The sequence below is a fragment of the Bemisia tabaci genome, chromosome 9, assembly GCF_918797505.1.
Source record: "Bemisia tabaci chromosome 9, PGI_BMITA_v3".
Lineage (NCBI taxonomy): Eukaryota > Metazoa > Arthropoda > Insecta > Hemiptera > Aleyrodidae > Bemisia > Bemisia tabaci.
Window position 1 is genome coordinate 5,870,179 of NC_092801.1, and position 22,512 is coordinate 5,892,690.

At 39.6% G+C, this 22,512-nt stretch overlaps 1 protein-coding gene across 1 annotated transcript; it reads right to left on the minus strand.

Moving 5' to 3' along the window:
* Nucleotides 1-212: 212 nt before the first annotated feature.
* LOC140223749 (uncharacterized) lies at nucleotides 213-16,435 on the minus strand. Its single transcript, XM_072304267.1, has 2 exons — nucleotides 16,279-16,435; nucleotides 213-1,473 (listed from the first exon to the last, which is right to left on the minus strand). The coding sequence occupies exons 1-2, from the start codon at nucleotides 16,283-16,285 to the stop codon at nucleotides 914-916; spliced, it is 567 nt and encodes a 188-aa protein (XP_072160368.1). The 5' UTR covers nucleotides 16,286-16,435; the 3' UTR covers nucleotides 213-913.
* Between the last annotated feature and the right edge of the window lie 6,077 nt (nucleotides 16,436-22,512).

Consider the following 22,512-nt stretch of genomic DNA (forward strand, 5'->3'; position numbering starts at 1 on the left):
ACGGAATAGAGCAGTAAGCGAAGCATTTTCCAAAATTGAACCAAGAGAACTACAGTACAAAATTTTGTAACCATATTTACCTGGAATGTATATAGCTGTGATCAACGTCCGCCAAAAAATTTTAATTAATTGAGAAAATTGTCGTGTAAAAATTTCTCCCATGAAAATTCAATTTTTAAGTGAGAAAAAAAGGTTTCAAATTCATAACAGCATTAGTATGCACACGATTTTATTTTCTCTAAAATTATAAAAACAACAACATCATCATCAAAAAAGAAAACAAAAATAGAAACTGAATAATTTGAAAAGGGGTGAATTTATTGTCGGAACTCTTGTCATAATTGTGCACCCAATCAGAGCAATATTTCATTCTTGATACAAATGAATTAATTGAACAAAATTTTTTTCCCACTAAGTTTTTGCAACTAATTCGAATAACTCACAGTTGACAATCAAGGTCTTATTCTGATTGATAAAAAATTCCAGTCAGCACAAGCTTCTCATCATTGGTAAACCAGGAAAACAGGTATATCGTTCGGGCTCGGTATTCAAAAAGAGGAGCCCCTTCAATCAGCGAATAGACAACATACACAACACCCTGGCACAATTCGTCGTTTCCCCACGAAAGAGCGTAGCTACATTTCAATGTTGCCAAGTTTCCTCGCGTGGATTGACGTTTTACCAGGAAAGGCCTAGAAACACACGGCGATTGATCGCCTAATTTTTTCTCTGCGCAGTAATTAAATCTTAGAAATATTTTTTCAGGTCATCTTCCATTTTCAGGGGCTCGGTCGCGCACCATAATTTTTTCTCTGCCCAGTAATTAAATCATAGAAATATTTTTTCAGGTCATCTTCCATTTTCAGGGACTCGGTCGCGCACCGTAATTTCCTCTCCGCGCAGTAATCAAATCTTAGAAATACTTTTTCAGGTCGTCTTCCATTTTCAGGGGCTCGGTCGCGGGGGCGAAGCGGTCGACGACCTGTCCCTGCTTGTTGACGAGGAACTTGGAGAAGTTCCACTTGATGGAGTCGGTCAGGAACCCGCTTCCCGCCTTCTGGCTCGTCAGCCACTTGTAGAGGGGATGCGCGTTGTCTCCGTTCACGTTGATCTTGGCGAACATATCGAAAGTGACGCCGTAATTCTTCGTGAACTCGAGGATCTCCGCGTTGGTGCCCGGCTCCTGTTTCGCGAACTGGTTGGACGGGAAGGCGAGGATCCGAAGGCCCTTGGACTCGGAGTATTTGTTGTAGAGCTCCTGGAGTTGCTTGTAGTTGGTCTCGGTGAGCCCGCACTGGCTGGCCACGTTCACGATGATGCAGACGTGGTCCTTGTACTTGGAGAGGTCGACTTTGTTCCCGCGGATGTCCTCCGCGGTGAAGTCGTAGATCGAAGTCGCTTGTTGCCAGTCGGTCTCCTGGTCGAAGCCAAGAACGCCGGCGAGGCACACGAAGGATAAGGCGATTGCAACACCTGGAAAAAGTAAAATCATGTCAATCATTGACTGTAACAACTGCATCCAGTGGTTTTGAAGTAGGAGAAAATGCGTCGAAAATGTACTCAAAAACCCTGCGGTCGGCCTCCTATGGTGTAGTGGTTGTAGCGCTTGCTCTATGATCGGGAGGACCCGGGTTCGATTTCCGGCCAGGCGACCCGAGTTAGACGGTCTCAAACAATGGTTGCCTGGGACTGGTTCAGTAGGGACGGAGGGGGGATGGGACTTAAAGCGTGGGATTAGCCCTCAAGGGCTATTTGAAGTAGTAAAAAAAAAAAAAAAAAAAAAAAAAAAAAAAAAAAAAAAAAAAAAAAAAAAAAAAAAAAAGGTTTGCAGGGGGAATATTGGTGCATCTGGAGAAATCAAAATGGAGATGTTGCATGTGTGAGGAATTTGCGATTTGACTACTGATTCTCATGTAAAAGTTCGCGGGAAACACGATGGTGCCACCGGTTTTCTCTGAAATCAACTCCCAAGCTCAAAAAAAGCTCTCAAGTTGAGGACAAAATGGAAAGGATATCCCTCGCTATCCATGCGAGTCCACCTCTACATCAAGACAAACTCTCCATGCAAAGATAGGGAGCAAATACATTAGCAGGGCTGCCACATTATTTGGGGACTCTAATGTATATGTATATGTATGCTAATGTATTTGCTCCCTAACTTCGCATGGAGAGTTTGTCTTGATGTAGATGTAGACTCTTAGGATAGCGTGGGATATCCCCTCCATTTTGGCTTCAACTTGAGAGCTTTTTTTGAGCTTGGGAGTTGATTTCAGAGAAAACCAGTGGCACCATCGTGTTTCTCGCAAACTTTTACATAAGAATCAATAGTCAAATCGCAAATCTCTCACACATACAACATCTCCATTTTGGCTGATCCTAATTTCGAGACATCTGAAATTTTCATAGAAAATACAAGTTTTTTACTGATGTTGATTCGCTTTTTTATTTATTAGACCATTGAATCCGTGTTGATTGGTTCACGTAAAATACAGACTTCCTAATAAACTCTTTTTTTTAACTGAACAAGTCGCCTTCGATCTTCTGCGTCTGCAGCAACTGTCGTTACGAATATGTTGTGAGTGCTGATTTCAGCTCAATATATACTTGACTCTCTGAGGGTGTTTCATGTGCGAAAGCAATTCGCCTTCAGTTGTGTCTGCAGCAATTGTTGTTACGATTATGTTATGAGTGCTGATCTCAACTCATTACATACTTGACTCTCTGAAGGCGTTTTATGAGCTCAAGTAGCGCAGTCTGTCGGAGAGCGCACGAAGTAGGGATTGTGCGATTTATTCAATCTCACTTCTGTTGTTCTCCAACAGGGTGCTCTACTTTCGCACATTAAACGCCTTCAAAGAGTCAAGTATGTAGGGAGCTGACATCTGTACGCACAACATATTCGTAACAACAATTGCTGCGGACGCAGCTGAAGGCGAATTGAAAATTCTCGTATAATACACGATAAAAAACATTTCAGCTCTTAAATTCATATCTGTACCACAAGAGAGTTGTATTTTATGGCCTTTTAATGGGGGATTCTCAAAACACTTCTCAATACGGATAAAAAGATATAGTACTGAGCACTAACTGTTTAGATCAAATGGAGCCAGCTGAAATGGCAGTACTGCTGAGACCTACAGTTCGTAGGGCGGGACCCTAAAGTTTTAGGGCTCAGTGCTACTGCCATACTAGCTAGCTCCACTTGATCTAAACAGTTCTTGCTCAGAAATATATAGTTTTTTCCTTGAACATAAACTAAAACATGAACTAAGTTTAAATGCAAAATAAAATATCATCATGAATCGAACGAAAAATAAAAAAGTGAACCGATCAACACTGATCCAATGGGCAAATGAATAAACAAGCAGTTCCAACGCCAAAGCGTTGGAGGGCGCTTCTTTAACACTGCGCATGCGAGGAACGTTTTCATACGGCCAAGCGAGAGTATTGCGGACGGACGATGCATAACAAATTGACTACGTGAAGGTGGTCCGGCAGCAACATACCCGCCGCTAGTCTCTGGAAAACAATAGAAAATAGTAGTTGCGTACGTTGCCAGCGAGCGCGCTGCGAGCGCATCTGTTTCAATTACCCAGCATCGAGTCGGGCCTCTAACTTTCTATTCTCTCTGACATAACCTTAAACCTTCAACCCAGAGCCGCAAACAGCTGACGCTTGACGATGCTGCGCCGAGAAAATGAACCAATCATAAAATAGCACAGTAATACGTCACTAAAATGAAGAGATCACGTGACTGTTCGTGATTTTTTCGAATCAATCTGAAACTACAACCTCGAATATGAGGCATTTAAGCATAACGAAGCCCCAAAATAGTTTAACCAGGTAATACGTCCGTGCGAGATTGTTATGCTTAAAAGCAAAACATTTCACGAAAACTTTTACGAATACCAGATGCAGAAAAAAATCAAATTTTCCCGGGTGTACCAGAATGGCGTCATTACCCATAAGGCAAAACGGTATGTAGTATAGTACATGTTACATCGGGGGAGTCGAACGGCTGGAAAGGGCGCATCTGGTACCCAGAAGCGCCCAAAAAACGGATCAAAATCAGTAAAAAAAACTTGCATGTGCGGTGAGTATTTCAAATTGCGATGTCTCAGAATTAGGATTAGGCAAGAGTTTAATTTCTCGCGATTTTAAGTCCACATTTTAAGTCCAAACCGTTTTTGGGTACAATTTTGTCGCAATTTTCTCCTTCAAGGCCACTGTGTACGCTGATGAAAATATGTGTGCTCATGCGTTACTTGTGGTTAATATAGGAAGAGAGACACAAACTTACACAAATTTTGTTTTGATTTTGATACAGTTTGCGGTGAATTCAACGCAGAAAACAACTGGGAAAATGCATTCTTCCGATTTCGTCGTTGGTATTCACCACTAACTTGTTGGCGCGTATACGTAGTATACCGCCTTTGCGATCGTTTCGAACCCTGCTCGATACAATAACCGAGTCCCTTAGTTCCTTACCGAAAAGTGACTACCGCGAACTTCTGAGATTTTCCAAAGCGTGTAAAAAGTTTATTTATCCGTCAATAATTATGATTTAAAGTTGTTTCTCATTCTGGGGCTCGCTAGTTTATGTGCAGTGAATACCAAGAGTCTACGTTACTTGGTTTTTTTAAAAAAAGCCTAAGAGTAGGGCGCGCTGATTTAAAATATGCATATATAAGCGGAAGCAAGCGAACTGATTCGAGGATGGCTGACCAGTTCGGCACTCCTTGAATGAGAATTTCACTCACTCCGTTTTGTTCAAAACGTTGCTTTGACATATCTCCACACCACTGTTATCCTTTTCAAAAGTTGGTACTCCTTGCTCTGATAGCCGGGGCCAGCAGGATAGTGGTAAGTGCAATCTGTGATGAGCCTCGAGACTCATTAGACCATTTGCTAAACGTGGCTCATACAGGAGTCCACTCAGCCCTCTCTTCCCCACGCTCCTGATCACTGCGTCGGCGTCACGAAGAACAATAGGCCTTGGGCCGCCTTGGGTCCCAACGCGGCCGATACCCGTACCCCAATTACTCACGCTTCATTAACCATTTCACCGTCACGCTAGGATTCATCCAATTTTAAAAAAAAAAATTGTTTCGCGTGTATTTAGCAATTTTTTCCTTACTCTCCGTTAAAACACAAATAAAAAGAGACCTCATTCATAAAAATCGGCCGAATAGAAGAGAAGTTACAGTAATCGAAATCCGAAGAAATCAACAAAACCTCGACTTCTCGATACGAAAAATAAAATGAAGGGGAAAAAAGAAAGTATAAATTAAAATTAAATATAATTGACCTCAGAATTTGACAAGCAATTCATTTATATACCTAACGCTGAAAAAACTGGGAGAAATTACAAAAAATTCCCCTCTTGCAAGGGGCTTCTTTGTAAGAATTTTGACCTGAAGACAACGGTCGAATAACAGCAGTACTCCATACAATACACGGTGTGCCTGAACGAGTTAAACATTTTTTATACGTCCAAATCGAAAAATCTTTATATTCTTAACTACAATGTCTCTTGAATCGTTTAAGCAAAAAAAAAAAAAAAAAAATTCCGTCAAGATTCTGGAACGTAAAGGCGCTTTAAAAGTATTCTGGGGCTATGATAGCTAAATCACTGGTAGTAAATCCCGTTATATTATTAAAAAGAAATTGAATCCATAGTTTAATTCCTTAGTTTCTTGAATACAATTATTTTAAGCACTTAAACATTTATACCACCAATTTTAGCCATGGGGTGATTTCCTGAGAGCCGATAATATCACGAATTTCTCATAGAACCCTTCAACAGTGGCTTGCTTTTTTGGCAGCCGATTCGGCCATCGAACCGGAGTTTAAATGGAAGCTGATAATAACCCAAAGCTCTGAGAAAAATTTTGAGATGAGTATAAGAACGGTTTGTTGTAAGTAACGAGGAGAGGCGGGCAAAGCGGCTAAAATCCGATCTAATTTTTACAGTTTTTCTGTTGAATTAATGTTGTCGCGGGCTTCTGACTGTGTCCACACATAGTTTCTGTTCAGCATATCGATACATAAGTAATTACACACGTAGAATCTAATTTTCACGTCGGGGAGTCGACATATTTTGATTTTTTCGATTTTATACGGAAAATTGATGGTTTTTCGGGATTGAAATTATTATTGTTTCATGAAAAATAAATGCACCCAAAATGACTATAGCATATTGATTTTTACACATTTGCACTCACGAAATTGGTTGGTAAATTCAACGAGTGGGTGCATCGACCTGGTATATCAAGTTTCTGCAATTTTTTACGGCAAATCAGTAGATTTTCGGGATGTAGATTGCTTACTTTCAATTCATGAATGAATAAAGCAACGACATGGTTGAACTTCTTTGCATGGAAAGAAGTTTAAAATAACAAAATCAAGACGTATTTAATGCAATTGCATTTATATCGAGTCAATTTCTTTTCAATAATATAACGGGATTTTTACTACCGGTGATTTGGGTATTTTAGCCCCAAAATACCTTTAAATCGACTTTATCTTCTAGGAGTTCGACAGAATTTTTCCTTTCTTCGCTTAAATTATTCCGTAGCACTTTTCCTCAAGAATCTGATAAGATTTTGCTTGAGGCAGATCAAAAAACTCAAATTCGATCGAATAGCTTTCTACTTTCACAATACACGGTCTCGTCAAGGTGCGTCTTTGACCTCGCAGTGTTGGATCGTGAATTCTCTTGTTGTGCTGTTTGCCTATTTTGAAATCTCTGTAAATGAAAACTAAAGGGGTTGATATGTGCGAGTTAATGACGCGCCTTATCAACACATTGTGTTGGAGTTCACTGCTTGTTTTTTATTACATTTCCTCGAGAAAACCAGGGCCGGATTAAGGGGGTGGCCCATTTGCCGCCATGGGCCGCGGCCCATGGCGGCAAATTTAGGGGGCGGCAAATTTTGCGATTTTTTTTAAATGTAGGTATAAAAAAAGTCGGATTCAGAAAAAAAAAATTATCAATAAGAAAAGGAAACAAAATGTCTTTATAATGAGAGTATAGTAATTTCTAATTTTGTCGTTTTTCGGTGATACAAGAGACAGCATCTTTAATTAGTCGAGTCAAGAGAAGAACTAAACATGCAATTTTGCCTGGAGCTCAGCGCAGAGAGGAATAGACTGTATTCGATAACGGTTCGATGTATCGTTTGGTTCAAAACAATAGAACATAACCTCAAACCAAACTGTAAGGATTTTAATTGGAAAAGCTGAAAATGAGAAATTTCCTGACAATTTCACTTTGCATTGGCATTTGGTACTCAAAAGAATAAAAAATCTGTTTCAAAAGATCCGTTCTCTCAGATTTCTGAATTTACTTTTGAGGCTATGTTTACGTTTTGAACCAATCGATATCGATACAATCTCACCCGTTTGATGTATCGAATACGATCTATGATGACGAGGACTTGAGATGAAAAGGACAAGCCCTCAGCGCGGCGGTCAGCATGTAACACATATTATCGCCTACAAGACTGCATGAATACTTCACCCATTGCGCCAAACACAGTGCGGTCACGCGGGCAGGAGCGGTTGGCGTGAAACGCATAGCGCCTACAGGACTGCAGGAATACTTCACGCATTGCGCCAAACACAGTGCGATCAGCACGGCGCGGCGCAGCGGCGGAAGTTAAAATTATTAAACCACATTTAACCTATATTAGACTGGTTGGTTAACCACTCGAGGTATAAACAGCGTGTTCGCAGCGAACACCTTAATAATCGATTCCTCACCATAGGTTTAAAGGGCATAACAATTGATACATCGCAATTCACGCCACGCCACTGCTATAAGCTCCGAGACCTCCTAAATTTGCATATCTTGCATATTTGCATATATTTATATTTCAAACTATTTTAACTATCCAGAATGCAAGTAGCCTACCCGAAAAATTGAACGAATGACATTATTTTATACTATAAGCTCCGAGATCTCCTTTTGCATATCATTCAAACGATGTGAATTTTTATTTTTTTGTCACATTCCGTTTGAGCTTCTACTGGGCCGATTTCCATGATTTTGTTGCTATTGGCAGGCGATGGTTCCTAGATGAGCCCGCTGTAATCAGATTATGGAAATAGGACCCACGTTTTTTTTAAATAAGAGTAGACTAGGGAGCGGTGAAAGGGGGGGGGGGGGGCAAAATTTGAAATTCCCGGCAATGAAAAATGGCGGGAATTTCAAATTCAGCGAAAAATTGAACTAACCGGGAAATGTTGAATCTTTGTCTGATGTTAGTATGGTAAGGTAAGCGAATCCAAGGTATGCTTCTTTTCTACAGACTATCCAAAAGCGACGAAACGCTCAGTTCCGTTCGTCCCGTTTTGTTTCAGTCTTGGCGTGAAGTTTGAGATTACTTCCGATTGGTTTATTCGATTCTTATTGGTCCAATCGCTCCCGGCCAGAAGGAGATTTACAATGAGAATCGAGTATGAAAATATTTTCATTTTATATGGTCGTTCTTATGTCGAAGCGGGCCTAAGAGAGCACGAAGCGCCCTCTGGGGGTTGGGCCGCGTAGCGGCCAGGGGCATATCCTCCTGGTTTAAAACATAGAGTACATAGAGTCGTAATGCAAGTGGGAGAGCTGGCGCCTCTTTTAAGCATTTTCCAGGTCCCGAATTCCGAAATTCCTGTGCGGCGCCGGGTCCCTTTTTCGATACATAATCGATTGTTTGCGATACACGGGGACCCGGCCATATTCCACACCGCCATTTTGGATCGAATATGTGTCGAAAAAGTGACCCCGCACACCGGGCTCGAAACTCGTCGAGCAGAACATGGCGCCAGCTCTCCCACTTACATTACGACTCTATGTACTCTATGGTTTAAAAGTGAAGTCAAAACACTCTAAGTAGGTAACCTTCAGCACGTAGGTGAGGTTATGTATTCATTTTGACTTTGACCACACGTGAGTCACCCACGGTCAACGTCTCACTATTTCCCAAGTTGGCACGTAATACTACACCTAAATGGCATTAAATGGACTCGGATAAAGACACACGGCTCCCCGGTGGAAATTTTCCGTTTCATCTAACGTCTTAATTGCCGTGGCGAGACGTGAAATGATCGATCGTCAATATTTCCCTCATTTGCAGCAATGGTGAAGAATCGATGATCAAGGTGTTCGTTGCAAACGCCCTGTTCATCGAACATTTTCCGTAGGGTCAAATGGCAGATCAATCGAATTATCGCGAAGCTTGCCACGCCGCTGGAATTGATTCAGGTCAATCAAGTCAACAGACGAGACGCCGCAAAATTTGATGGGTGCGTCTGCTCTGGGTCCATATAATGTTTGAAAATGTAAGTCACGACATCACGAAGCTCTTAATGTTCTTAATATTAGAGTATTTAATACATTAGAGAGTAAAATTTTCATTTTGTCATCGTGATTGTGTCCATGTGCAATGTTATTTTTTGCGGTTTCATTACATCGACGACTAAAGTGCAAGACCAAGTATCTTCGTCTGCAACATGGCAGATTTCCTCTCATACTTCATTTTTTATCGCAAAACCAATAAACGTAATTTCTTGAAGATTCTATTGATTTTTCCCCCTTAATGGCAGAATATTCCTGAAAAATTATAAATTATATGGTTGACAGTTTTTTTCTCTTCGAAAGAATAAATCAAGGGCATGCAGACATTTTGAAACACCGCCCTGGGAATACGCAATTTTGCACTTTAACCATCGATATAATAGCGGGCACTCGTACGTAGTGAAAATCTACAACAGGCTTATTTAATGTAATTAAATTATTAGATAAAAACGTAATAAACTCAGTAACAATTTTTCTATGATCATATGCATTCTATCATATTAGTTTATTATATTTGTTACTAGTACCTATGAAACAAAGACTCGTGTATCATATTATTTGTATTTATCAGTCGATTCTATTGACCTTAAAAGCAAAAGGGTTTCATTTGAAGCGATTTAGTTTTGCTTCAACTTGGGACATTTCCTGACAGGGGCAGAGAGAGGGAGCTAGAGAGAGAGAAGGAACATAACTAAGATAAGATAGTATTTTATCATTTATTTTTCATTAAATGGGATGAACGGAACAATCTCTTCGTCAACAATTATTTCACCCTATTATTTTTTTTTTTTAATTTCGCTGTTTGATTTGACATTCGGTGTTTTTTAAATTTTCAGTATACCTAATTTACGTCGTTTAGCATACAGTTTCCGCTGTCAGTTGTCCTTTAAGCTCAGGCAAGATAGCCGCATGAGGCGTTTGGGTGTCGCAGAACGCCCGCGTGCGTCATAGGAGCGACTTTTATGTATGTATGTATGTATGTATGTATTATAATGCATGTATGTATGTATTTATGTATTTATGTATGTAGCACAATTCACGTAAGTAATTTCGAATTGGATTTCATTTTGCAATAAGGAACCGCTATCTCTGGCTTTTTCATTAAAGCACCTTTCTGCATGCGGAAATCAAGGGCATATATCGACGGTGAAACTACCAAACCACGTATCTCGGTTTGCGACGTCGCAGACTTCCTGTCATACTTTATTTTTTAAATGAAAAACTACTCAACATCCAGTCTTGAAAATTTCTGTGATTTTTCCTCTTCGTGCGGAGAAAATTCCGTGAAAATTTCAAAGAATAATATTGATTTGGTCTACTTCAAAAAAATAAAATGTGAGCGTAGATTTTTAAACACCGCAAACGAGATACGTGGTTTGGTAGTTTCACCGTCGATATGCTGTTTCTAAAATGAGCACAAATAGTAGTTCCTTATTGCAAAAGGTGGTCCACTTGTACGTCGTAGATTTAATTTTATGAAAATACCCTGTTGGAATCTCACAGAATTTGCCGTTCAACCCACAAATTCTGCGTTAACTTCCGGGCGAGACACAGGTGATGTCACTGGGTCTATCCAAAATCCATTCATAGGCGCACAGAAAGTCCTCAAGGCCTCAGCCGTAATGATGGTCGTTCAGTAAATTGTGGGAGAGTTCCCGTTTGTAATTGGTCAATTTCTGTATGGACTAAATACACACATGGGTAGAGTTGCCTATTAGTGCGGGGCCAGGCGGGGTAAGGTGACAATCCAGTCGTTGTACGCGTGGTTTATGGAAAAAAGAAGAATCGATATCCGAACTTGTCACGCCTTAAAACCAGTGGCGTGGCGAAAATTGCGATGAATCGATTGTTCTGCCATTTGAAGCTATTGTAAAGAATCGATTATTAAGGTGTTCGCTGCGAACACCCTGCTCATCGATCCTTTTCCATAGGTTTAAATGGCATAACAATCGATATATCGCAAAGCACGCCACGCCACTGCTTAAAACCCCAGCATACTTCCATGCTCTTATGAGCCTTCAGATTTTACCAAATTCGCCTCAGTGAAATACTGGCTGTTAAAAAAAAACTTTGGAATTGTTTTCGTCCAGTTTTTCAGAGAATTTAATCAGTGAGAACGAAAACACACCAACTCGGTACCTCGAAAATGCTCTCTTTTCACTAAGGACGGACAATTTTCATAAAGGTCATTGAGGTTACCGTATCTGTGCCAACTTGGACATTTAAAGTCTCCTTAAATACTTGCTTTTAGGCATCAAAAATATTTTTCTTAGACTAACTTCTTCACCTAATATGCAGTTTTGTGTGTGTCTTGATTATTTTCATTTTTTCGAGTTGGTGTGTTTTCGCTCTCACTGATTCAATTCCACTCTTAGTTTGATTTAAAGTATGTGGAAATGTCAAGAAATTATGTTCATAAGTCCAGTGTTAAACGGCCAGACTGTAGGAGCGTGTTCTATGGGTCAAAATAAGACTTTTTTGTTGTAAATTGAGATTTCGATTTTTTCAGATCATTTATGAGTACAGGGGAGTAAAAATTTTCATGAGGTTTGATTCTCAACCGTTGCCAAAATTCAGGGAAAACTATTTACTTTCCGAAATGTTGGGGGACCGTAGGTCCGACTGGAGGCACTTTGAAATAAACTTTATACAACAAAAAAGTATTATTTTGACACGTAGAACACGCCCCTGCAGTATGGCCGTTTAACCCTGGATCATCCTGTATAAAATCGGGGGAATTTTTCCGCGTCTGAAATATTCATAACGCTCTACCTTAGCACGGCAGTATTTTCTCCAGAAATTCTAGTACAATCCCGGGAAACCCCAATAGTGTGCGCTGCCTTTATGGTAAAGGTGAATCTTCTTTTAGTTTGTTCAACAAAATATTAACAAACCCATTGAAACTGTGATGGATAGCTAGAAATTTGCATTTGATCCTGCAAAATTGGACTACACTTTGCAATCAGGAATTATAAATTCCAGCCTGGTTTAAAAACAACGTATGTGCCATTAGTTTCCCTATGCACATAAGTTTTTTTTAAGATGAGCCATAATTTATAGCTCCAAATTTCAAAGTGCAGTCCAATTGTTCTTCTGCACATATGAGTGGCGTGACGTGCTGCGCGATGTATCAATTATTGGACTGCATTTTGCAATTTGCAACTATAAATTCTGGCTCTTCTGTGAAAACACTTATGTGCATAGGGAAACTAATGGCACATACGTTGTTTTTAAACCGGGCTAGAATTCATAGTTCCAAATTGCAAAATATAGTCCAATGATATACCATTCAAGCATATGTCTATTATCGAGGCGTTCGCAACGAACACCCTAATAATCGATTCTTCACCATAGATTCAAATGGGATAGTATCAAAAGGCGATTATCACGCCTAGCTACTGCTGTAAATACTGCGCTTCATTGTTGAAAAATTATCAGGAGTGGGAAAAGTCTTTCAAAAATATTTTCCCGAGGGTTGAGAGGGGACCATACACACATTTTACCAATTGCGAATAAAATCAAAAGCAAGATTTCATTAGCACCTCATTTTTTAGTAATGAACATCCAGCACTGCAATGCCGCTAAAAATGTAAAAGACCTCATATCTTGGAGGCAAAACCCAAAAATTCAGTCCGCTTATATTTTCAACCCCGAAAACTTCATTTGAATGAGAAAACTGCTCTGCAAGTTTCAAATCCGTGGCTAAGTGCGAAGCCACGTATTTCCATTTGTGACGTTGCAGACTTCTTATCATATTTTTATCTTATTTTTTTCTCATTCTATCTTATTTTTTCCTTGGAAAACTAGTCATCGTAATATTTTGAAAACTTCCTCAATTTTTCTTTCCTATCAGCAAGATATTCTAAATCATTTCAAGCGACAAAATTGGCTCGTTTCCCGTCAAAAAACTAAAATAGTACTTAGCGGTCATTTTGCAACATCGCAATGGAGATACGTGGTTTCGCTTCTTGGCAATCGTTATTCCTTTCAGGAAGGAGGAAGTACGTGAATCCTAAATTCACTTTCTTTATGATGTAAGGTATAAAATCGGGGAATAAGCAAACATCGAGATATGGAATGCATTTTGCCAAACTACAAGTTTCTCTATGATGTTTGGCAAGTTTCTTGACGCTAAGCACCCTTAATTTAGCTGTTCATCCCCCAAAAAATTTCGTTTACTAGACCTAGTCAAGAAAAAAATTCTACAAAATGTGGCTCGAACTGTATCCAACAAGGTGGTAAAACAGTGCTCGGTCAACACTATTTTGCGAGGAAAGCGAGACCAAAAAGTTTTAAAATTTCAATCAGGCACGGTAAATAACTTGAACTCTAATGAGTATTTGTACAAGAGTGAGGGGGGGGGGTTGTAACTGGGGCATAGATGGATTGGAATATGAAGCTGGGGCACGCCGAGAGGCCTACAACGTTTTGGGTCTACACTGAAAAAAAAATCTCGGTGTATTTACTAAGAAAAGGGTAAAATTACTAAGAATTCAGGGTTCTATTTGATCCCAGTTTTTTCTTGGTAAAATTACCATTTATGGAATTGGTAATATGAATCTCGGTAAAATTATTGACTTTCTCGGTAATTTTACTGGACCCCGGTAAAAACGCCAATATTTTTTATCGACTGTGGTAGAATTACCGAGATAAAATGGCAAAGTTATCGGGAATTGATTACCAATAAAAGTGATATTCTTACCTGAAAAAACAGTAAAAATTCCGGTTTTTAGGTAAGCTTACCAGTCTGTCTTTGTAAAATTACTAATGATTGGTGAAAAAAGTGCGATGGTAAAGGTACCAACGGACCTTGGTAAAAGCGCCGAGAATTTTTTTTCAGTCTAAAAAGGCCAGAAACTTTAGAGGTCTTTTCTCCCCTAATAGTGCGAACCCAGCACTATTTCATTACCTTGTTAAACCTGAACTATAGTTGAAAATAAGCGAAAGCTATAATTAACCCTTCAACCTGACCAATCGAATACAGTAGGTATTTCACGGTATTAGTTTTGCAGCTTTATTTTAGGGTTTACAAACCAGTGGCGTGGCGTGCTTTGCGATATATCGATTGTTACGCCATTTAAACCTATGGAGAAGGATCGATAAACAGGGTGTTTGCAGCGAACACCTTAATAATCGATTCTTTACCATAGGTTTAAATGGCACAACAATCGATATATCGCAAAGTACGCCACGCCACTGTTTACAAACGAGACCTCGGGCGGGGGAGGAGGGCAGCTGAAATTAGCCTCTGAGCATAATTTATCATTTTTTTGGCTAAAATTGTCAATCATACGAGAAATAGTAATTCATTAAAATTTGTTCGATAACACAAAGTATGTTTACTTTTTACGTGGATTAATCATTTCATTACCCAATGTGTAATTACTTTTGGTACATAGTAACCTAAAAATAACAATATACACTGAAAAACAATTCTCGGCGTTTTTACCAAGGTCCGTTGGTACCTTTACCATCTCACTTTTTTTACCAATTATTGGTAATTTTACCAAGACAGACTGGTAAGCTTACCTAAAAACCGGTATTTTTACTGTTTTTTCAGGTAAGAATACCACTTTTATTGGCAATCGATTCCCGGTAACTTTGCCATTTTATCTCGGTAATTCTACCACAGTCGATAAAAAATATTGGCGTTTTCACCAAGGTCCAGTAAAATTACGGAGAAAATTGAATAATTTTACCGAGATTTCTCAATTCCATAAATGGTAATTTTACCAAGAAAAAACTGGGATCAAATAGAACCCTGAATTCTTAGTAATTTTACCCTATTCTTGGTAAATACACCGAGATTTTTTTTTCAGTGTACAGCCATCGAAGTCAATTTTTTCTCTCTCTCAAGAAATATAAATTTTAGTGTTTGGGACAGACAGATCCTCCAGCACCGGAAAAAATGCTGATTTGACATTCTGGATGTAAAAATGTAAGCGAGAACCCACAAAACACTGAACTAATCGCTACAGCAGCAACTTCAGCAATGTAAAGATGTAAAACTAACTGCTGTGGCGGTTAGAGAATTTGCAGGTATCGGAAACTTGATGAATTTTGTGTTTAAGTGGAAACTATTAAGTCGACTGAACACGGATATACCCTTGGCTCATGATTTGAACAACTATTGAAGAAGATATGGCAAAATGATCAAATCTGCTAAAATATGTGTGTTTAAATGGGAAATGCCGCCAGATGACGTCACTAGGCGGTGTATTTTCTCACTTTTAAATCTATTTTCATACTATTTCCCATATCACAAAAAAATTATAAAAAATACTGTGAAATCGCCGCTTTAAGCACTTTCAGATGAAGCAATGAAAAATTTGCAGGCAAATTCTCCATTCAGCGTTTTGTGAGTTCTCGCACACTTTTTTTACATCTAGATTGTTAAATCAGCGTCTATTTTTTCGGTGCTGAAGAATAAGATCTCTCTATCTCGAACACTAAAATTTTTATTTTTTGAGAGACAAAAAAAAAAAATTAACTCCGATGGCTGTATATTGTTATTTTTAAGTGAATATGCACCGAAAGTAAATATACATTGGATGATGAAACGATTAATCTACGTAGAAAGTAAACATGTGTGAATTCTTGAACACTTTTTTACATCTAGATTGTAAAATCAGCATCTTTTTTCCCGGTGAGTCTCCCGGGCAACACGGGGGGGAAAAAATTGCTGATTCAACAATTCAATTGCTAAAAACAGTGAGTGCAATGTTTCAACGCAGATTTTACGACAAAAAAATGCTACTTTAACCACCCCCGTGGTTAAATTAGTTTACAATGTGGTTAAAGTAGCATTTTTTTTGTTGTAAAATCTTCGTTGAAACATTGCACTCACCGTTTTTAGCAATTGAATTGTTGAATCAGCAATTTTTTTTTCCCCGTGAAAGTTAAGTCGCAAAACAACGAGGATAACTCACGTAACATCTTGATCGGCGATGGATGAAACACTTCACTATGGTCAATGGCTCGCAGTCAACTGCTCCGGTCTCGCTCGTGACCCCACTCTAATCCAATAAAAACACACTCACACCGAGACACGCACACACACGCGCAGCCCCGCGGATGCGCGCAGACGGTCCAGATGGAGGGGGTTTAATTACGAATCTCGTAGTCAAGATCACGGCCCGCGCGGGGCTCGGGTGATCGGGTCACACGCTAAAAATACTCACGGTTGGTATCGATATCCGATATATCGATTTTTTCCGACGAGAAGTCGATCCCGATATACATCGAGCTCCGGAATATCGATAATCGATATTCACAAATATCGAACCTAATAATCGATATTTTAATAACGCTTTGCCCTGCTGCGCTTTGCCCTATTTTTTTTTTTTTTTTTTTTTTTTTTTTTTTTTTTTTAGATACTTCAAGTAGCCCACAAGGGCTGGTCCTACGCTTCAGCCCCCCCCCCCCCCTGTCCCTAACAACCAGTCTCAAGCAACCATCGTTTGAGACCATCAAATTCGGGTCGCCTGACACATTGTATTACATTGTATGTACAACATTGTATTACACACACTGGGAAAAAAAAAAACAAAAAAAAAAAACACATTGGATCTGGAGTCCAGACTCTTAAATACATCGACAAGAAAAAATACTCTTGATTCAATCGGATTTTTGCTTAAATCAAGAACCAAGCCTCTTAATTTAAGCGGATTTCCTTTTAATTTAAGCAAAAATCTGATTGAATCGAGAGTATTTTTTCTTGTCAATGTTTTCAAGAGTCTGGGCTCTAGATCCAATGTGTTTTTTTTCCAGTGCAATGTCTAAAAGGTAGTAGCACTGAATATATTGGTATGTGGAGTGTAGCCAATTGCTAGAAATAATGTAACATTTTCTTTAAAAAAACTTACATTTTCTTAATAAACTTTGACCGAAGCGCTCGTTTCGAAAAGCCTCGGTCATAGTTGATTAAAAAAATGTAAGTTTTTTTTTTTAAAAAAAATGTCGCATTATTTCTAGCACTTGGCTACACTCCACTTACCGATACATCGACGTTGAAATATCGATACAATGCTATCGATATTTTGGTCTAAAATATCGATATTCCATAGTATCGATGAAATATTGCCATCACTAACACAGTGGTCACCGATGAGTCGAGATCGCACCGCTGGCCAATGAGAGGGCCGGAAACAGAACCGAGGATACCTCGCCTTGATCGTGTGACAAAGGCCTTAAACGTCTGGATAATTACTCACTCCGCTTTGCATGTCTGCTAAATATGACTTGCAGTTTCGGTTTCGCGATGGTTACGTAAGCGTTTGTTTTCGACGGTAAGTGATAATCAACTGGTACACAGATAATTAAATTTGCACGGATTCCTTACTCGGTTCGATATCGGCAGCAGCGATTTGCGCAATAGAGATATTGCATGTGTGAGGAATTTCCGATTTGACAGTTGATTCATATGTAAAAGTTCGCGAGAAACAGGATGGTGCCACTGGTTTTCTCTGAAATCATCTCCCAAGCTCAATAAAAAGCTCTCAAGTTTCTTCTCAAGTTCTCAAGTTTATTCTTGGTTCAAAATAAAATCTTCGTGACGGCATACTCAAGAATTTTTCTGCCTAAATCAAGTCACTTTTTTCTCTAATGAAATTAAAAAATTATGCTAAAAGTTATTAAACATGGAAGGTGGGTCTTAGTGAGTTTTTGGACAACCTCTCTCTTTTTGTACCGTAGTATCTTGATTTATTTTGCGAGGAAAGCTCGGTGCTCTTAAAGTATGACTGTCATATTTAATGTGTTGGAGCGCCCTCAATTTGGTATGATACTGTGCAATACTTCCGCTGCGAAATAGTTGGTTGAAGCGCCGCGGCGCGACGGGCGAGGTTGTCCGGCGCGACACGCGCATTGGCGCCTGCAAACCTAACAGGGATACTTAACGCATAACGCAATGCGTGAAGTATCCCTGTTAGGTTTGTAGGCGCCAATGCCCGTTTCGTGCTGGCAGCACGCAGCGAGCTCAAAAAAAGCTCTTAAGTTGAGGCCAAAATGAGGAGATATCCCACGCTATCCTGAGAGTCCACCTCTACATCAAGACAAACTCGCCGTGCAAAAATAGGGAGCAAATACATTTACATGGTTGACGTGAATTCAGTTTTAAAGTCCTCAAATAAGGGGGCAACCCTGCCAATGTATTTGCTCCCTATCTTTGCATGGAGAGTTTGTCTTGATGTCGAGGTGGACTCTCAGGATATCCCCTCCATTTTGGCCTCAACTTGAGAGCTTTGAAGTTGATTTCAGAGAAAACCAGTGGCACCATCGCGTTACTCGCGAAAGAGCCATGCACAAAAAGGGCCAAAAACGGCCCATTTTTGGGCCCTCGAAATTGGGGTCGGAGTGAGGTTTTTTTTCATCCTTAGGGTGACCCTTTACACATACTAAAATTTCAGATTGAGTATACGCACCGTTTCCGAGTTATGGGGGGGCAAAGTCCCCGATTTTCACCCATTTTTGCAGGTGTTTTAATGTCGAACTCCGGCTGTTACGAGGTACCAGATCTAGATATTGAAGCGCGGTTTGCGGTGATTTGTTAAGCTATTCTTGTAGTATTTTTCCACATCTTTCACAAAGCCCCAAATGGTTTTTCGGGGAGGGGGGGGGGACTTCATTCATACTATCACGACCGTTAGCGCATCTTACTGACTTTACTTTGATCTCTTCTCTCCACGCCGCGGTCATGATGGTATTTTCTGTTGGAGATTTTTCTTCTTCTTTACATTTTCCCAATTTTAATGTCCTCCCCCCCCTTTTCCCCTTTTTACCCCCTCCCCCGCAATCCAAACACTTCATCTCAAGTGCTTCTTCCTGTAAGGCAGATATGACGGGGTCAGATGTGGGGGATTATTTTTCTTTCTTTACGATTGATAAACTTTGACCCAACTTACTTCTCCCTTACAGGGTAAGGGCCCCCCTTACCCCTGTATTATCCCCCCCCCTGGCCCGCTCCACTTTACTTGAAGTATTTTGCTCCCTCCGCAGCAGAAATGACGATGTTTCTGGCAAATAATTTTTTACTTATGTTTAGGTACTGAAATACTTCTACTGAGGCTCACACACCATTCATTTGCGATCGGTATTATGAATGCTGTAAATAAATCTAATCTATTTACTATTTATTTTTCATCTACCTAAAACATTTTTGGTGAGGCGTCAATTGCTGTTGAAAAAGTAAGTTTTAGTGCTTACAAATTGGAAGAAAGCGGAAGAGAATGTACCTAGGACAGAATAAATCAAACATAGAAGTGGAAAGAGAAACGTGAAAAATATGAATAAGAAAAAATTATTCACAGAAAACATCGTCATATCTGCCTTACAGGAAGAAGCACTTGAGATGAAGTGTTTGGATTGCGGGGGAGGGGGTAAAAAGGGGAAAAGGGGGGGGAGGACATTAAAATTGGGAAAATGTAAAGAAGAAGAAAAATCTCCAACAGAAAATACCATCATGACCGCGGCGTGGAGAGAAGAGATCAAAGTAAAGTCAGTAAGATGCGCTAACGGTCGTGATAGTATGAATGAAGTCCCCCCCCCCTCCCCGAAAAACCATTTGGGGCTTTGTGAAAGATGTGGAAAAATACTACAAGAATAGCTTAACAAATCACCGCAAACCGCGCTTCAATATCTAGATCTGGTACCTCGTAACAGCCGGAGTTCGACATTAAAACACCTGCAAAAATGGGTGAAAATCGGGGACTTTGCCCCCCCATAACTCGGAAACGGTGCGTATACTCAATCTGAAATTTTAGTATGTGTAAAGGGTCACCCTAAGGATGAAAAAAAACCTCACTCCGACCCCAATTTCGAGGGCCCAAAAATGGGCCACTTTGTGCATGGCTCTTTTACATAAGAATCAATAGTCAAATCGCAAATTCCTCACACATGCAACATCTCCTTTAGGGCTCTGATTATTAGTACTTATGTGAAACAATAAAAAAAAAGTCAAAGTATGTTACTGCCGTGCTAAGGAAGAACGCCGTATGAGCCTTCGGGCGTTGACAAATTTCGTTTCATAAATCATCAATTTTCGGGAAAATTTGTAAACGTTTTTTCTCCAATTTTTCAAATACTTTTGTTCGCAATTTCACCATCATTTTCTGAAAATTCCGAGGAAAAATATCCATCGTTTTCTTCACAAATAAACATTTTATTGAAGGAAATTTGGCAACTCTCGAATGTTCATACGGCGTTTTTCCTCGGAACGGCAGGCTACATCGCCTGGAATCGATGGTCACTGAACGATTAGTTCACTCTTTTTGGTCTAATATTAAAATTAGCCCATGGTTGATTTGGCCGATGAAAATTGCCAAAATAAAAAATCGTCCGAGCAAATATATCAATTTTTGCGCTCGAAAATTGAATCTGGTCCAATGGACGAGATGTAATTGAAGATAGTAGACGATATTGTATTGCTCGAATATCGAGAATATAAGTTCAATTTCAAAAGTTCTGTGTTTCGAGGAAGAAAGTTTACAAATTTCTCAATGCATATTGAATGAAAAACTCGCTCCCAAATTCTAATATTTAAGCATCAAAAAGTCAGTTTGAACTTTCTTTTCGCCATGAGGGCCCATGTAATGTCCAAACTTCAAACACATGTATCTCGAAATGGCCAAATCTGCACTTAAGCGCCTTATTCTCCAAGCCCCTCAATTAATCATTAAAGTTTGTTTCCCAATGTTTCGATATTAATACCGCGTGAAATTTGGATCGATTTGCGTAAAAACCAGTTCGCCTTCAATATCTCGGTAGGCAACGTAATGATTTTGGGAACAGCAATAGTTGCTCGCAGCATTTTGGCCATGTTTTTTCAATCAATTAATAGCTGTTGCGCTTCAATACTTCAATAACTTTGTTTCTAACTCGTTCCAACCAGTGCGCCTTCAATATCTCGATAGGCAAAGGAAGCTACTTGGGAGTATTAATAGTTGCTCGCCGCATTTTGGCCAAGTTCACTCCAAGGCTTATTTATAACTGTAACGGTTTAAAATTCACTCCTATTCTTTCTTCTATCCGACCGTTTTTTTTAAATAAAAAAATTATTTTCAATAAGTACTTCTCTTTGTTTCTCAAGTATTTGCCTTAAAATTGAATACATTTTTTCATCCGCTCCTTCCATTTGTCAAGATCGTCTTCTGGAAATCTTCCTTGGGGATGTGTTTGAAGAGTGCTTGGACTTCGTTCTTGATTGCGTCCTTTGATTCAATTTTTTGCTTCAATTGCGAGAGCAACCAAAAGTCGCAATGAGCGGGATCAGGACTGTCCCAAGTAGCATTTCTCAACGGGAAAATCGCTATTTAGTGCGATTTTATTAGCGATAAAATCGCCAGGACCATCAACATCTGAGCGATTATCCTCGATTTTGTTGCGATAAAATCGCGATTTCATCGCCCGGCACTATATCGCGATATTATCGAAACAAAAATTGCGATATAGGTATGGTGATTTAATCTAGATTTCATCGACAAAAATTGATCACGATTTTATCGAACGAAAAATTGCGATGTTTAGCAATTTAATCGCAATAAATCGCAATTTTTTATTTGATAATTCGCGATGAATTGCCACCTATATATAATCGCGATAATCAACCGATAAAATCGCAATTTTTCTCGATCAGTGCTACTTGGGTGGTGGGTGCCTGGGGGTCTCAATTTCATTCTTTAAAATTAAAATTGCTGGCGGCATTCGAGGTGTGAGGACGCGCAGCATCCAGGTCAGTGGCGTGGCGTGAATGATCGATTATCGATATTTCCTCATTTGTAGGTATGGTAAAGAATCGATTATTAAGGTGTTCGCTGCGAACACCCTGTTTATCGATCCTTTTCCATAGGTTTAAATGGCAGATCAATCGATATATCGCAAAACACGCCACGCCACTGATCCAGGTTGCTTTCAATTGCGGACGTTTTCGCGAGACGTGTGTGCGAAAATCCATCATAACATTGTAATAATAATCGCTGTCCACCGTGGTTTTATCGGTTTTACAAAAGGCTGATAAACCATGCCCTCTGAATCAAAAAAGGCAATCAGCATTTGTTGCCAAGTTGTGTTCGATGGGGAGAGATCATCAGAAAAGTTTGATGAGTAAAACGAAAAGGAACAAATAGAAAAAACGGTTGGGTATTTTCTTACAACGTGTTTTTAAAGTA